This window comes from Labrus bergylta, chromosome 15 (genome assembly GCF_963930695.1).
Source record: "Labrus bergylta chromosome 15, fLabBer1.1, whole genome shotgun sequence".
NCBI classification, from domain to species: Eukaryota; Metazoa; Chordata; class Actinopteri; order Labriformes; family Labridae; genus Labrus; species Labrus bergylta.
The window spans coordinates 21204120-21222668 of NC_089209.1; the positions used below are offsets into that span (position 1 = coordinate 21204120).

The 18549-nt window shown below is 39.3% G+C and overlaps 1 protein-coding gene across 2 annotated transcripts; it reads left to right on the top strand.

Moving 5' to 3' along the window:
- The first annotated feature begins 1990 nt into the window (after positions 1–1990).
- On the top strand, positions 1991–16571 carry kcnk13b (potassium channel, subfamily K, member 13b). 2 transcript variants are annotated; one of them, XM_020633475.3, is made up of 3 exons: positions 1991–2870; positions 9929–10716; positions 15880–16571. In XM_020633475.3, the coding sequence occupies exons 1-3, from the start codon at positions 2534–2536 to the stop codon at positions 16033–16035; spliced, it is 1281 nt and encodes a 426-aa protein (XP_020489131.1). In that variant the 5' UTR covers positions 1991–2533; the 3' UTR covers positions 16036–16571. The 2 variants fall into 2 exon arrangements, with proteins under 2 accessions (XP_020489131.1, XP_029133072.1); XM_029277239.2 differs by lacking the exon at positions 1991–2870 and adding an exon at positions 8761–9147.
- Positions 16572–18549: the final 1978 nt, after the last annotated feature.

Sequence of the window (18549 nt, forward strand, 5' to 3'; positions counted from 1 at the left end):
TATTTATTGTGGAATAGTATACATTTTAATACTTTGTTGATTTGTGAATTCTGATTGGTCCTTGGCATGCTTGTATTTCTAAATAATAAGAATCTTTATTTTTATAGAGCACTTACAAAATAATAGCCCACTGCTATAAACGCACAAAAAATTATATTTCCTGTAGCAAACTAGATTTCTTAAAAAAAAAGTGTAATTAGCCGAATAATATATGATGAACGAGTCTCATATAAAATACACCCCCATTGAGTATAACCATCATATAGTAAGTATACATTTTATAGTATACCATAAATGCAAAGTATAAGAACATTGGGGGGGTGTAGCAGAGCGATGTCCCATGATTCCCCTAAATCTTTTGTTATTGTATATTGATTGATTGAGAGCCCCCTGGTGGCGGAATCTGCATATTGTTTCTATAATTAATCCCATTCGCAGATATTCCCACACTGCTGACACAGCAGAGATAGTGATGTGGGGTTCAGTGACTGCTTAAGGAGGGGCGGCTGTGGCTCAGTTGGTAGAGTCGTCGCCTCCCAACTGGAAGATTGAGGGTTCAGTATAGCATTGCACAGCACAGTCGAGTGTAGCATTGTATAGCATAGCATAGTACAGAACATAACAGTGTAGCATAGGCTAGTAAAGTAAAATAAAGTAAAGTATAGTACAAGATAGTCTTGTATATTCTAGTGTGGTCTGGTCTGGTATATTATAGTATAATGTAGTGAAGCATAGTGTTAGCATTTTATGTTTAACAGTCTTTGCTCCAATGAACAGGAAAAAGTCCATTCTTTCCTGTTTACTTCCGTTTTTGTTCAGTTCAAATGTTTTTTGCATTTGCTTCCAATGTCTCAACATGATTGTGGACTTAAAGACAATGCTTGAATTCACTATTGGGGAAATTGTAAACTATAAAACAATGAAACAGGTAAATATTAGACATTTGTATTTTATTTCCCCCAGATATTCATGTAAAAAGGTAACCTTACAGGATGAAATCTTATGAACACAGCAGCTTTTTGATAATTGCACCACCAAGACAGAATCTATTTATTCTAATTTTCCAAACTGAAATGGCTTCCTCGTAATCTTGTTTCGTTTGCAAGCACTCACACACTTCAAGATGATGAGCCTCTATTCATGGGCAGTCGCTTGTTATGTTGTGTAACAGTAATTACACATATAGGACACTGACAGTTACTTAAATTGATCATCTTGGAGCGTTAACACGTAACAAAAAGTGCTCATAATGAATTTAGGCTATTAAAACAGTATTATAAGAATTCATCACCGACAGAACTGTATTTATTTTATGATGTGTTTTCTGTTAATACAAATAGTTTCTATTTTGTATCTTGAAATCCTTAATATTTACAAATAAATGAATCTTACTTTGTCGTTCTTTTAACTGCAAGCCCATAATTCTGTTTAGACAGTCTTTTCAAACTTGTAAAGACATGATATTGAAATGACACGATCTTGAGCAAAAGTAAAAGTAAAAGAGCAAAACTGTTCTATAAGGCTTTTTTTTTTTTTGGATTGGATAAGACAGTCCTTCGCCATTCTCGCAGAGAGGATTCACATTAAACTGGAACACTTGTTGCCGCTCATCAATGTTTAAATCATTATTATACGCCCCGTTTACATGAAGACAACTTAGAAAAGTGTGACCTAGAAAGGCTGATGCTCTGTTGTGTCCTTGTACGTGTCCAGATGCTGTTAAATTCACATTTTTACAGAAATAGCTCTTTTGTTGTCCCTGTGTTGCTGAATAATTTATTTTGAAGCGTCTCTCTGTTTTTGACATTTGCTCACACCGTCCCTGGGTAAGCACGGACAGGAGCATGAATCCCTCATCAGAGCAATAGAAAGGTCAAGTGATATTGATCTCACTATGCAAACACGCTCTATATTGTCGGAATCAAACCTCCACGGCCGATGTCTGAATCAGGTCTAACGATTTCAGGCAAGTTCAGGTCTCGTATACCGATTCTGCTTTTTATGACACTTCTTAAAGGATGAAATCGGGCATTTATAGCTGGATTTCACCAAGAACGGAAAGTTAGACCACGCAAATAGTGATGAATGGACAAAATATGTGAGTTCATCCATATATGGAACGGCAACCTGCGGTGCGTAAAAAGCGCGCACAGGGGTGGGGGCTTCTTTGGAGACATTGGACTGGAGCGCACAACAGCACGACTCTGCATCCACAGGTTGCATCGCGTCTTTCTGCAGCTCTGTGAGCATCTTGGCAGCACAGAAAAAGAGACGGTGAAGATGAAGTGCGGGGTTGTTAAGGGACGCAATCGGAACGGTTCGGACTTTGGCTGCTCATGGACGCCCATAAGCAAAATGCTTGAGCCACAGCCTCGGACAGCTCACTAATAACCTGCCTAAATATTTACACCCGACTGCGCAGGACTTTTTATGTCGTTGAATTATCTTACCAACGTCTCTCCCAGAGACTGTGCGTTTTATATGGAAGCATCATGCTACAAGTCCCTCTCTGCAGCTGCACCCCGGCGACATAATGGCATGTAGGAGCGGCGGCTGCTGCGGCTCCGGTCCAATAAACGAGGATAACGCGAGGTTCCTGCTCCTGGCATTGTTCATCATCATCTATCTCCTGTGTGGAGCCGCCGTCTTCTCCGCGCTGGAGCAGCCAAAGGAGCGAGAGGCGAAGGATCGCTGGGCGCAGAGGTTTGAGCTCTTCAGCCAGAAGTATAACCTAAGTAAGAAAGACCTGAACAACTTTCTGAGGAACTACGAGGAGGCGAACGTGGCGGGGATCCGCGTGGACACAATCAGACCTCGATGGGACTTCACCGGCGCCTTTTACTTCGTGGGAACTGTGGTGTCAACCATTGGTGAGATGGAGAAAGAAACATTTAGACCAGGTGTTTAATGCCATGTACTGTAGCTGTCTAGTCTTCAAATAACAAATATTTCAAAAGCCAAAATTGAACTTTTATTAGAACAGTGGTAAATAGTTTTGTGCGTGTCTGTAGCCTATGTTTTTACAGCTTCTTCTTTCTTGAAATGTAACTTAAGTTACTACTAATGTCTTTCATATTTTTTTAAATCTTTTGAAGCATTTAAACACTCACTGAAACCATAATTAATGACTGTTATGCGCACTAACAATTTTAGGCAAAACACCTTTTTTGACCTTAATTGAATTGTCACAACAGCATGTGATCCATGGCTGCAGAAACCAACTATTGTGTGTATTATGCCCAAAGAGACATCTTTACATTTGTTCTTATGTCAACATAAAAAAAAAAATCAAAAGATCTTGAATAATATCGACTATGTTTAAAAGCAAATATTTAACTTTTTTTTTCTAAGATTCATTTTTGGGCTTTTTGTGCCTTTATTGTAGAGATAGGACAGTGGATAGAGTTGGAAATCAGGGAGAGAGAGTAGGGAATGGCATGCGGGAAAGGAGCCACAGGCGGGATTCGAACCTGGGCTGCCCGCTTGGAAGACTACAGCCTCCATACATGGGCGCGCACACTAACCAATGCGCCACCAGCGCCCCGAATATTTAACATTTTAAGCTAAAAAAAACAATCAATCAATGAGAATATACTTGACGATTGATTTTCTTTCAAATAATAAATTCAACTATTGTTGCAACTCTCCTCTACTCTTCCTTGTTAAATTGGTAATCTTCAGTGAGTTAGCATCCTCACTTCTTTAGGCTTTTGAGTAGCACAGAAACAGACAACCTATTTACACCTGGTGAAAAACATGCAATCTGTAACTGGATTTGTCATCTGGAAAACAAGCTTGCCTTTGCTTTTACGCCTTCTATTTTTAATTGTCTCGTTATCCTCATTCAGATCTGATCTCAATTTTCTCCAGAAAAAAACATATTCACAGAAGTCAGAGCAGAATGATGGTGTTGATCTTGATGCTAGCATGCAGATTGTATTTACACAACATCCGTTTGCCCGAGTACAATGTGAGCCAAAAAGATAGACCTTGGGTTTTTTTCTGTTCCACATAACATGTCCAGATATGAATCAATATTTGATTTATGGTTTAAAAAGGATCTTAGTATGAAAAGCCAAAATTCTCATCTACTCCAATTTTTTTTTTAAATATCATCATCTGTGCAACATTTCTTGAGAGTAGATTCAGAAGGTTTGGAAAATTTATAAAAGAAGAAAAGTCAGGTCAAGGTCTGCTTCAGTGCAAGATTTGTTCCTGAGATCAACTTAAGCACTGACTGTTCTTAGTACAAGTATATCTGTGTCAGCAAGGCAGACAGAGAGAAAGGAGAAAACCGCTGTCCCTCCCGCCAAATGCACACAGTGACAATAAACCTTTTGTTGTCAATCCTGCTGATTCATACTTTATGCTCCTCTCCTTTCTTACCTTTGTCCGACATGTCAGTACCTAATAGTTACTGCCATTTCACATCCGGGATTTGACTGAGTTGATTCATGATGACTGACAGTTTGACAGGCCCACTGATTAGATGATTGGCCTTGGCCTTTATCCATTTAAATGTCATGGTAACGAGGTAGCAGGAAATTCTTAACTCTGTGAAATGACCTAATTTTATTGTAATGCATTGCGGCTGTAGACTGATATAGATCGAAATTGGCCTTAAAGTGTGAGCTTTCCAGCCATTATTCCTGAATCCACTGACAATTTTTTCAAGATGCCCATCTCAAAGAAATTGTTCTGCATTACTCTACTATCAGCGCTTCCACAATTTCCTGAGGCTGCTGTCAGACTGGACTTCATCACGTTTCATCAAGGAGCAATGAAATATCCTCCTAAGATGGAGCGCCATTATTAGGTGTGACATGTAATAAGGTATGCAGACAGCTGCCAAATACGTTGACATGCTCCAAAATCACTGATCGTAGATATACAACTCTGTGTCTGATACCATCATTGATGTAACCTCCTCTAGAGATACTCTGACGCTGTGCTCGCTCATGAATTTCTCTTCCTTGTTATCCAACCCTCCCCCCATCCTTTTATTTAGTATGTATATAACATAAGGAAAAGCCCCTCACAAACTCATTTTCATGAGACTTAGACTTCCACTGATGTAAATGCTTCATTGTATGGAGAGATAAATCTACTGAGACTGAGATAGAAAGCTAAATGATCTTAACAACCTATTGAAGAAATCAACATCCCTCTGCTCTGTTTACTGTCAAATTTAAGGCAGAAAAAAACATTGTAGATGCAGTATTTCTGAGGTAACTCTGGAATTGTGTGAGGCACAGCTGGAGCTCTTCAACGGCTTGGATCTGTGTGAAAGTCTCTCGGTTGGATGATTAGAACAAAAGATAAAAATCAGTGACAATACCTGGTTAACTTTTTAAAAGGGAAAAAACAAGCCAGTGTGCGTTACTGTCATTCATTTAATCCTGGCAGGAAAAATCTGATCTCTTATGGCTACATGCTTGTTGCACATCAGCTCATAGTGGGAGCTTGATAGTGCATTCAGGTGAAAACGTAAAATCCGTTGAGCTTTTTGCATGGGTTTTCTCAAAAATAAATAATGATCATAGAAACTGACTTCTACAGTGTAGCAACAGGGGATAAGACTTTTGGATACTGCAGCTTCCAAACGTTTCAGTCCTAGAAAATGATTTCCTGGAAACACATTTCGAGATCAGTTCTAACAAAAAACTGCTTTTTCACAACGAGGGATTAAACAAAGAAAAAATACCCAATTGCAGAACTAACAAAAATGATTTATGAAAACAGAAGGGCAAAACAAAAGTTCACTTATTCAGGTGTCTGAAAATCAAACAGGCCACAAAAGGTTCCAAAAAGTCCAACAGAACACAGAAAAAAGTCTCAAGAAGCAGAGGAAACACTAAAGGGTTAATATTTATATGAACACAAAGAGATGCTGGCAGGTAAGATGTTATGAAGTGACACAGGAGGGAAGGTACACAGAGTCTGTCTACCAAACCGCCTACTACAAACTACTTTCGAACACAGTATGAAGTACGTTCTGCTAACTGTGTTTGATAATATTAAGTAGTTTGAAAGTGTTTTTTATGCAGTATGCCCGGCTAAACTGGTCTAGTCTTGGAATGTGGAAGTAAACAACAGCCCAGCTGACGGCAAACGTTGCTACAGTGTAGCATCCACTTAGAGTCTGAAAAAAAGCTTTTCATTCTACAATTCTACAATTCACTTAGCAGATGCTTTTATCCAAAGCAATGTACATCAGAGAGTAAGTAGAACACAAGCAAGGATTTAGAGAGGAGGAAACAACATCAGTAAGCGCAAACGATCACCTTTGAGTCCGATTGGACACACAGGTGCCAAGCACAAGCACAACACTGACCGCAGTTCTTGAGAGCTCTAATCAGTATAGAAACCATCTTAAAATCTTTGTTATCAAACAAATCCATCGTCATTACCATCATTAATAATATCGAGACCCATCATCATTAAAGTCGAAGGTATTCATGAAAGATCTGGGTCTTTAGCTTTTTCTTAAAGGTGCAAAGGGACTCTGCAGATTGAATGGAGTTTGGAAGTTTGTTCCACCAGCAGAGGGCGACAGAGGAGAAGAGTCTAGTTTGTGACTTAGGACCCTGTTGTGAAGGTTGGATCAGACAACTTTCATTTAGATTTTCATGATTTTGAGAATCCAAATTTGTATCTTTGTGTGAGTTTGGTCTGATTGTGATTATTTCCCCTGTTATGATGGATGTTGCTGTCTGTAATTTCAATCCCTGACTTGACGCTCTGCATTGTGGGAAATGGTAAATGAGAAGACCGATCTGATGCTTACTGTAAATTTTTTCATAATCAGTACGACATCCGGTTATTTTTGGCATACTGCAGATCTTGCATTTTTTTTGCATACTTCATACTTCGTTCTGCATTTTGGCCAAATCAGTATGTTCTACTAGTATAGTAGGCAGTTTAGAAAACAGCCACGAGACTAAAAGCACTGGGGCAACTTAAACACAGGTGGGACTAAGAAGACGCCGGTGAGAACAATGAGGGCAATCAAAACTGGACGGAAGCACACAAAGGCAGGAAGTAGGACATGCTGTGTCTAAAATCCCACACTCCATATTGTAATGGTGTCCCAATTCTGAGTGAGCTGTTCATACCCTAGACTCATTGTAACCAACAATGCATTGTGAAAAGTAGTGTAACCTATTATCACTGTCTAAGCAATATTATCCCACCATGCACCGGATTCAGAGATTTTTGTGGAAGGTGGCTTTTGAGAGCTCTCTAGAGCGGGACCAGCGTGGACACACGAAACAAGACATAAAAAAGTTCATATTTGGGGGCATATTTACTGAAATCTTGAAGACATGTAATGGAGAGTAACTTTAAAAAAAAAAATTCTAATGATAATTACAGGCACGAGGCCAGAGTCTGTGAGCAAAAATATGTTTAATCATTTATCAAAAATTCAATATTATGATATTTTATATTCTATTAGTTATTTCTAATTGTTTTGTGAAATACGCCCAGTATAATATTCGTTTTCACTGAAGTTCATGCTATTATTAATTGTTAATATGGATCCTGGGTCTACGTTAAGCTACACATTTTAGTTGACATCATTGCTGGTGACCGGTGAGTGATTGAATAGTGTTCTAAATGTTTTTTTACGAATGAGTGCACTATATAGTCCACTACAGAGAACTCCCTTTGTAGGGAGTAGGGAATGAGTTTATGATTTTTGACACAACCATGTTGCACTGGGGCAAAAACTACGAAATAAAATGGGAAAGAATAAAACACCAACAGAGAACTCCAGAATATAACACGAACAATAAAAACAGGGAGTTACACAGGAGAAGGAAAAGACATAATATACAGAAAAACAAACAGGCGAAAAAAAACACAAGAACACATCTATAGGTTTCTTAAGGATAGTCGTGTTATTAAAAAAATAACACATCGTGTCAAGGACATATTGTAAATAAGCATACTAAGAAAGGAACCACACAATTCTTCATAGCTACAACTACAGCTTAGCTTAGTTTGATTTAACCCAGCACAAAGACTGAAGGGGGGGGAGCTCGACTTGTGAACAAACTTCAAAGGTAACATTATATCTCGATCATTGTCTGCACATGTTCAGGAATAAATGCCATTTGTCTTTGTTGTATAAAAGAATCACCTGCAGGCTGTGGCTTCATATAAAAGAGGCGGAAAGGAGAGTTATAATGATGCCGTCTAACTCAGCAAGACAACAGAAACAAGGTTGCCTTTGTGGTGAAAAGTCAGGACTGTCTAGCACAACTCGCCTCCCCTCTCCTTTAACAGCAGTCATGTTTAAAGCTGACAGACAGCCTGGCACAGAGATGTCATACTGGCACAGAGGCACACTATTTGCTCTTCTTTCATTAAAGGTTTATTTTATTAAACAGGCAACATGATCCCTCTAGATCACATTTAGGCATGCTAACAAAACAAGAAGGAAAGCAAAAACACATCTATAAAATTCAACTCATTTGGCTTTATTGTCGTGTGTGAAATAAAACTCCAGCTCCAATTACCACCTTGAGAACGACTGAATGTGGAGGCAATCTAATCCTCCACAAGAAACCTGCCTGTGGCACAGTAGCAATTAGTCTTTCAGTACAATATGTTTTTTCAGGACACAAAATACAGTTACATTTGTCTTTGCTTTCTATTGTATTTTAAATAACTTTAAGCTGCTATACCTGTAAGACATCGGTTTATTCCACAGCATTTATTTGTTTTAAATCCTTGTGAATGAAAGCTGATCATGGATACCAGACAGAGACATTTCTTGGTTAAGCCATAAGAGTTAAATGAGGGGTGAAGAGGAAACAGGTCTGAGATTTGCGCAGTCGTTAGAAAGATCTCTTTGGCCTCATTTACAGCTGTCATTACCGGGCGTCACGGGTGATCCCATCACAAGTGAACAGCTTGAAGTACGTCAGGTCTCGCTTGGAATTAGAGTGTTTCTCCACAGGCGTCACGAGTGACCACTTCTAGTCATTCTTGCTTTAAATGTCAATAAATTCATGCATCATTTCATCAACAGCAACCATATATATAATTTTTTTTATCATGATGAACGCCTGCAGCAGAGAGGAGAGAGAGAGAGGTGGCTCATGTGGACAAGTGAGAGAAGAGGAGCTTATATGGAAAGAGGTGATGACATGACAAACCTTTCTTTGATCTTAAGCCTTGTGTTCTCATACAATTCTCACTCAGTGCAATTACACATACAGTTAAGTCCTGCTGCGGTTATAGCTTGAAGGTTATTTAACTGCAATACTGTCTTAACAAGCATGTGGGGGGAATCAATTAATTTCTTGAAGTTTGTCTAACTCTCCTATGGTAAGCTAGGTGACGAAACACCCCCTCTCTTCCACTCACTTCTGGACTTTCTTCCGGTTGACTTATGTCACATACCAAACAATCCAAAAACAATCCCATTCTCGAAGTGTGTTTGTCCGACTTCAAGAAATGCATCCATATGTTTTATTTAGTCTGCTTTTCTGTGATAGGTAATGTTTGGTTGTTTCTCGATATCTGGGTTATCGTATATTCTAGTTGCAGCACAAAAAACACCTTACAATACTCACTTACAAGAACAGAGCTGTGTTTTAATTGATGTCACAAAGCATCTTGAGAGGATGTTGGTTGGGTTTGAAAGATAAAAAGCAGCTGGAGGCTATGACCACTCTTGTCTTTCATCTCATCTATTCATTTACTAAGAGCACTTTGCTTTATTTAAAGTGTGTATGAGAGGCACTGGAAGCACGGACACTAAACAATTGTTAAGTGAAGGTAACGCTTTTATGTAAATCATTAACATAATACAGATACACTTAAAAATTCTCTTTGGCTACTTCAGTCTCACAAACAGTAATTATGATTTATTCATTTATTTTTAAATTTAATTGTAATGTTTTTATCTACATTTCAGGGTTTGGAATGACCACTCCGGCCACCATTGGAGGAAAAGTCTTCCTGATGTTTTACGGCCTCCTCGGCTGCGCAGCAACCATCCTCTTCTTCAACCTCTTCCTGGAGCGTGTCATCACCGTCATCGCTGTCGTCCTCAAGTCCTGCCACGAGCGACGCCACAACAAAGCGGTTCTCCCGCAAAATGGCCGACGAGTCTCTGAGGGTAACAGAGCAGGTGTAGCAGGAGGGAGTGGGGGTGGAAAAGGAGCGGACTTGGCCGGCTGGAAGCCTTCGGTGTACTGCGTCATGCTCATTCTAGGAGTGGCAGCGATCTTGGTTTCCTGTTGTGCCTCGCTCATGTACTCAGCAGCTGAAGGGTGGGGCTACCTGGACTCGCTCTATTTTTGCTTTGTGGCCTTCAGCACCATTGGCTTTGGCGACATGGTGAGCAGCCAGCGGGTAGTCTACGAGGGCCACGCAACCACCGCGTATCGTCTGGGCAACTTCCTCTTCATCCTGACCGGCGTCTGCTGCATCTACTCCCTCTTCAACGTCATCTCCATCGTCATCAAGCAGGTCCTCAACTGGCTGCTGAGGAGGCTGGAAGCTCCCTGCCGCTGCTGCTTGCCCAGAAGGGGTCACCACCCGCACAGGCACCCCCGGCGGAACGTGGTAGCTCCAGGTCACTTGCGAGCCCGTAGAGACCCCTCCATCGAGACTGACGCCATCAACGAGAGCGAGACTGACAATGGACGCAGGATGTCTGGGGAAATGATCTCCATGAGGGACTTCCTAGCAGCCAATAAGGTGAGAGCTTTAGGTCTGGGGCAGCCTGTGGGACTTTCCACCTGTTTAATACAATCATGCGTGTTATTACAAGATATTGACTTATCTCAAAGGTGATTAGATGAATGCCTCGCATGAGAAGCAGGAAGAACAATTGTTCAATAATCTTGTTTCCCTGTAGTCATGTCACCACAGTCATTAAGTCCTTATTTAATCTGCTCCGTTCATCCCCCTCATCATAAGCTGTATTGAATTTTGAATGATCGATTGCAGCTTTCCTGCTCCCAATGTCAATGCAGAGCTCCTTATGAACCATACCATGCAGGTAATATAATTTGACAGCCTATGCACACTTCCTGTTATTGGATCCTTTGGGAATCTGGTCTCAAATATTAAGCAAAAACATGATACGAAAGATAAGAGGCACCTAAAGCAGTGGAAATAAACTGCTAGTAAACCTTTATCAAGAAACTGTTTATATCGCTGTGTGGACTATTTCTCAGGTCTGTATTAATGTGTAAATCTGAGATTTCTTCCAATTTAAAAAAACAAAAAAACAAAATGAGGCACAAATTACGGATGTCGATCATGATTTGATTGACATCTGCTCAGCTCTGCTTGGTGCCGCAAATAACAGTATGAGTGAGTTTCTGTTTTGACATAAATTCCAGTTTCATTCTGATAGCTCACTGGTGGGTCATAAAAGACTTTGCTATCCATATCATATTTAGCAGTTAGCAAACACATGCAACATTATTTGAGATGCCCCTATCTGTTCTCAAAGCTACGAATGAAATCCTAAAAGGCAATAGCTAACGCTATCAGATGATGACAGATGTGCGGCAGTGTGTTCAAACAGTCAATGTACACTAGATTAGTAGCAGTGTGTTTTTCCATGATGCTTGTATTGTGGTAATTATGTATCAAAGTATGAGCAAGCCCAATGCAAACAAAATTGTTCCAAACTGTGGAAACAGGGAAACTGGACCCAAATGCAGGCATAAAAATACAGTCAGGCAGGACGATGCAGCACAAAAAAGATATTTAATCACAAAAGAAGAGCAGCTTACAAAATCCTAGAATGGCAGTAAGGCACGCAATAATATCCAGGTATCAAAAACAGAGCAAACAGATAAGGAACCTACAGCAGAAACTCACATGATGAATTAAATAAAAGGGGAAACTGACTGGTTATATGCAGGGGAGCTGACAGAAAGTGTGAAACAGGTGTGTGAAGGAGACAACAGGCTGGTGAACAGTTGGAACTCAAGAAGGTAGAGAAGGCAATCAAACAGGAAGAGAAAAAACAAAGGCAAGGAGTAAAACAGGGCAAGACACATAGGAGACATGAACATGCAAAGTAAAACAGGAAACACAAAAAACTAACACAGGACTAAAACAGTAAAAAAAATAAAAAATCACAGACAGGGAGTGTAGAAACATGAGGGTAGTTAATGCCCTAATAGAAAATGTAATCTTAGCTATGAAAGAAAGAAAAAACTACTAAATCAAAAAAGAACAACTCATCATGACACCAAAATTTGAACCAAAAATGAATGAAACCAATTATAAAGGCGTTTTTGATTAAAACATTGTTTTAAACAGCAATAAACACCGTAAAGTGTAATTTAACACTATATGTGATCGTTAACAACGGTTATATGTTTCAATAACTGCTGTCAGAAAATACATGTAAGCAGCAGTGTATTTTTGCTGCTGTTTTTCAGGCTATAATATTTGTAAAAATGTCTCTGAATACCAATGATGTTACTCACAGCTATCATCACCTCAACAGCCCTTGTAGCCACTCAAAGGTGTCAATTGTCCATACATTTCCATAACTGCTCCCCTACTTTTCACTGACAAGAGGAATGAGGAATTGTGAGCAGCAGTATGCCAAAGCAATACTTACTCACCCCAGGATTCTTGTGATTCAAAACAAGATCTGAATTTGCACACCTGATTATTTTATCACTCTGATTAAAAACCTGAGGGGTCTTGACTGAGAAACGACTGAATGGTGTGATAGTGTAGTAAGGATGAGTTAATGCAATCCATTAATACACAATCTACTATTAAGATATACTTACATGCTGTGTGTAAGATAACCTTTAAACAGTAGTGCATTTAATTTCACAAATGTCTTTCATCACAATGAATTCTATGTTAAAAACTGAAATAATGTAAGAGCATTGTACAAGTTGTTCTTGTGCAGAGGGGAATAAGAGAGAAATCAGAGGGAGGGGTGGAGGTCCTCAGAAGGGGACTTGTCAACACAGCAAGTTAGAGTGTTGCTACTGCTGCACATTTTCAATCAGCACCAGCTGAACATCGTGCCAACATAAGCTGGTATTATAGCCTTTGGAGTTGTGTTGGTGTTACACTATGACAAATGTCTTTAATACTTGTAACCTCTCTCCAAACATTGAATCATCTTCAGAGGTGGGTCAGTCTCAGTGATTGGACCAGATAGATACTCATGATAAGGTCATATGGATCCATTTACTGAGACAAGGAAATCCCTGATTAGGATAACATTTAAGTTTGAACTCAATCAGTGCTCACTGCTGCATTGTTCTCCAGCATGGGCCGATTTCTCACAATAGAACAGGATGTATATTTTAGTATGTTAGCTTGATGCTAACACATAGCCTACTGGAAAGTGCCAACAGAACACACTTAAAGTTTCAGAGGGACCGAAACATTGTTTTTTTTAAACATAGATAATAAATAAAATGGTGATTCAATGTAAGACTAATGAGCAGGATTTTTTCTTTTTAATGTGATAGTTTTATGTCCTACGTATCAACTTCATGAGATAGTTGGATGTGCGAACACCTCCTTTAAACATACTTAACAAACATCACTCTATGCATTTGTACTGACAGGCGTTTAACATGACAATTTCTTTATTTCTTTTGTTCATGGGACGTATCACTCTGCTGCCTACTTTAACCTATTGTTTTGAAGAGTAGCAAAAGGGCATGTGCAATTTTTTAGGGAGTCTAGAGGGGCTCAGAGCGCTGGATTCTAGCGTCCCAGACCGAAAACACATCATCAAAAAGCGGCCATCTCCGGTGTTGAAAAATGAAGCCCTTGAGGAAGTGTGAAATCCTGCAGTTTGTCGAGTGTCTGCTTGAGGCTGGCTGCTGAAGCACTGGAAGTCACATACACACCCATTTTAAAAAAAGCCAGATTTTACATCAGAAATCAACATCCTTACATCCTGGTACCAAAAACAAAATTGGTCTCATTATCTCATGTCTCAATTGGCACACATCATACGGGGGTTGAATCTTTTGATAACTTATCCGTTTTAATTTTATGAAGGATAAGCGTTAATCACAATAATGCGTGAAGCCTACCTGATTGACAGGCGGGCACAGCGTAATGGTTTTTGAAGAGGCTTTAAACCCACCTCAGTTCGTTAGGTTGAGACAGCATTATCAGCATGGAGACAGCCATGCTGGAACTCCAACCCCCTGCAGTAACATATATGTGACTTCACTCAGGCTTCGTTTATTCATATTACATTATTACAGTCTGTGGCGACCAATCAGTAACTTTGGACACAGAGAACATTTTCAAATGACATTTTTATTGCAGTTTATACATTTTACTCGATAAGTCTAACTACATTGCCATTTTAAAATGGTACATGTGTGTATATTAAAAACTAATTTAAAAAATGTATTCAGTAAAGGTCTGTCATTCTCCATGTGGGGAGTACGTAGGCAGCGCACTACCGCCCTCTATTTACAATCCACCTCTGAACACCATGATGACACAACTTTGTGCAGAGAACATAGCTTGTAGGGGTTTAATCATGACTCAGCGTTTCTTCATATCCAAATATAGCTCCCTTACATTTTTGAGGTACGAGGATCCAACCTTATGGAGTTACACTCTTACACATGTTCTGTTTCATTTTATTTTTTTTAAAGCACCCTGTCACACTCTTAACCCCTGATATTAGGAAACCACATGTTCCTTTTTTCAAATATAGCACAAACGTAGTAATGTGTTTCATTTTCCAATCTTCATAATTGACTGTTCCCTCCGAGGCTTGATAGCAATCACTTCAGGAATAGATACAGCTTGTATCAGACAAACAAAAGAGTGATTTAACAATAAGGTCAAGATGAGAAAATATTGATGCTGATGTTGATGATGATTGATTATCACACTTTTAGATGCATGTTTTTTTTTTTTTACAAGGGTTCTTTGTTTTAGTTCATAAAAGAAAATTGCTTTGCAAAGATTGCAAGCCCAAATCTGTTTTTTTGCACATGCAGAGTGAGTCCAGATGGATTTAAGAAGGTCTTGACGGCAACATGTGTGGTTAATGTTGACATTGGCTGTCAGCTTAATAACTAGTCAAAAGTGACCCACTTCACTTGAGGTCAAGAAAATGATTCATGACACCGTTATGATGGTGTAATAATGACAGCCAATGTCAGCAATGTGACAGGTTCATGATAATCAGGCTCGACATGTTAATGTGAAGTTGTCATAACAAAGACATCCTGAACAATGTCCACTTTGCATTAAAAGTGACATAATTTACAGGACACTTAATGACAACATTCATGCACATCCATAAAGCCTCCTTCATGTTAATGACAGGTGTCATGTCATGGTTCACAGTGTCATGTCAGTCTTATGCATACCCCTTCAAATGAAGTGTTACCTAAAAGTCAGTGGAACACCAAAGTGAGTGGGTCTTATGCTGAGGATACATGTCTGCACAAAATTCACCACATATACCACATGTTATCACTTACTATACCACTTATTTTGCTGTTTCCATAGGGGGTGGAGTAATGGAAAGGCATCCATACAGTCATGCTGCTATCTGTGCTTACATCTCACAATTATGTGTTTAACACAGTTTAGCACATCATGGACAATCTCCACACAGCCATTTGTATAATGGATGAGTGGGAGACTTAATTCATGGCTTCTTTCAGTAACTCTTATTCAGTATTCATCGTCTTTGTTCTTGTCTTTGATCATTTATAACAACCCACAAAAGAAAAAAGAAAAACACCATATGGCCTCCTTCTATTACACCTGCGATGACACCAACACGTTGTCTTAACCCTGGTTTCACAGGGTGCACTTAGCACTTCCAAAGAAAGACTCAAATAGTTTCCACATCTCTGTGTTTCTGTATCTCTGCAGGTGAATCTGGCTATTATGCAGAAGCAGCTTTCCGAGATGGCAATCGGGCACCCGCGCCAATCCAGCTCCTGTTCGCATCAGAATGGATTCTCCGGAGGGGTGGGCGCCCTCGGCATCATGAACAACCGGCTGGCAGAGACCAGTGTTGACAGATAGGGGGAACAGAGTGAATCCTGTTTAATGGGTACAGAGGACTGGCAGGGTGAGACGGTTATGGACAAATTGACACTGAAGAATGCCTTGCTAAATAAAAACCCCGGCAGAAGAATCAGATGGTGAACAAGACTGAATTTATGAATACAACTTTTCCATCATCGAGCAAGCTGACCCCCGAGCAAGAACAGAGTAGAAACAAACTCTCTTCTCTGACAAGAACATGGCTACATGAAAGATCCATGATAGTCTGCTGGAGCATCACATCTGGACCACGCTCTGTGTGCTGAAATGTTCCCCCGTGAGGAATTCAGTTTCCATGGTGATGTAAAAAAAAAAAAAAAAAAAAATCCTGCCTAGAGCTGTTGTACCCAAGCCTTAAAGACATCATGGACTACATGCTTCTTCACACCAAACCGCTTCACTTAACTTCCACTCATCCACAGTACTTTACAATACTCTCTACAAGTCCAACCATGTCCACGCTCTATCTGTATTTAACGAAGAAGGAATAGCTTTAATAAAATACCTGTTTCTTGGCTGTGTGTCTTACAGTGGTTCTTATTATTTAGAGTTTGGTGTCATGTAGAAAACTCTACACCAAACCCTGTTCATTGATAAGTGATGACTGCATATGAATGTTCAATGCAGAATACAAGTAGAGTATTTGATTCATGCACTTCATGACTGAATGTTTCACAGCTATATTCAGCAGCCTCTATCTCTGGTATTGCTTTCTATAATAACAATAAATAAACAGAAACCTCATTACAAGCTGAACAGACCAATCTATAGCTGAACAGCTGCTGTTCTGGGTCGCAGATGAAACCTGTTCTGAGAGAATGCTGATTACTTTGAGGCTTCCTGCACATTATATCCAAGCAAAGACGCAGACACTTTACACTCTGATTACAGTCAGGCCTGTAGGTGATTGGAATCGACATAAATGTCGAGACAACAAGTCTATCCAGAGGGAAATTATTTCTTGTTTTCAGCCCAGTGTACGGTTTAAATTTTTCCTAGTCTGGATTCACTGTGCAATAAAAGAGGATGGGATTGTTTGCAGCATGCCTTTAGAGGGATTGACTCCTGTGACGCAAACAGGAAGCCAAGAGGGAGAAGAACTTGTGGATACTAAATAAGGCTTGTTTTAAAGAGAGGCATCTCCATTATACATGCATCTGAGATGAAATGACATGGTGAGAATTATCCACACTTCATTCATGACATCCTCAGCTTCGATAAATCGGACTTCACTTGTATGTCTGCTTACAAGACAACAAGATGGTAGTGGAACGAAATCCATTGTTGTAACCTTTATGAAAGACGCCATAGCAACCCCACAAAGAAATCATGTGCAGTATTGTTCTGATATTTGTTCAGAATTACATGGGTTTGTTTTCAGCAGGTTCAAAAGATCTTTATGTGAGTCGTCTGTTGCAAAATCCTTTTCATTTCACAGCACAAACTGGTGAGACAAAGGAGGTGAGATCCAGGCGGAAATTAATAAAACATATGCAAGGTAAAGAAAATATCCATACAGAAAGAAAGGTCTTTGAGGAGGAAAACATCCCTTTTAACAGTTATTTTTGCATTCAGGATTTTTTATAGTAAGGCATGAAAACCTGTTCAAGCTTTAAACTTCTCCAAATATTGAAGAGGTAAACATCAAAAGTTGAATCTGGGACATTTTGTATTATGATTATGAGCCCACCTAGAATTTGATGCCATAGATAAAAAAAACAAATTGAGACAGAGGCAACAAAAGACTGAAAAAGATGTTAAAAGCTTAAAAAACATCTGATGGAATATAATTGTATAACTATAAAAAGGAAAGTAATATGATTTGCAAGACTTTAAGAAAAATTATTTTCATCTAAAATTGCAAATAATCAGGGGATTTCATCGTGTACATGAAATAAAATCATTTAAAGACTTAGACAATCTGAAAAATTCCCTGTACACAGGGGATGAGGACGGAACAGTGTTTAAAGACTTGATTCAGTCTAGGACTTCACTGCATGGGCTCAGGACACTTCCAAAAACCATTGTCTGTGAACACAGTTCATTGCTGCATCCACTAAAGAGAGTAACTGCATATAATCCAGATCCAGAAATGCGCACTGCATTAGTCCAGGTTTATGTCATATGGACTGAGGCAAAGTAGAAAACTGTACTCAGGTCTGACAGATCACATTTTCACTTTCTGTTCCTAGGAAAATCTGTTCTCCAGTTCTACAGTAAGCCTGAAATCAAAGGTCACTGCTTTACAATGACATGCCTACTTTTTTCTTCATTAGTCTATAATCAAGGACCCATGGTTTCTAAAATTAATTTCGATATCAAGCAAATTTGCCACCAGTATGAATGCAATCTGATTATTTGGTGTGCAATTAAATAGAGTAAAAATAGAGAGGCAATCTTTTGGGAAGCAATGGGTCAATTGCTTCAGCAATTTGACTCACTTGTCCAAACAGTTCACAAATGTACTTAACTTGTCTATGCTTTCAAGACAAT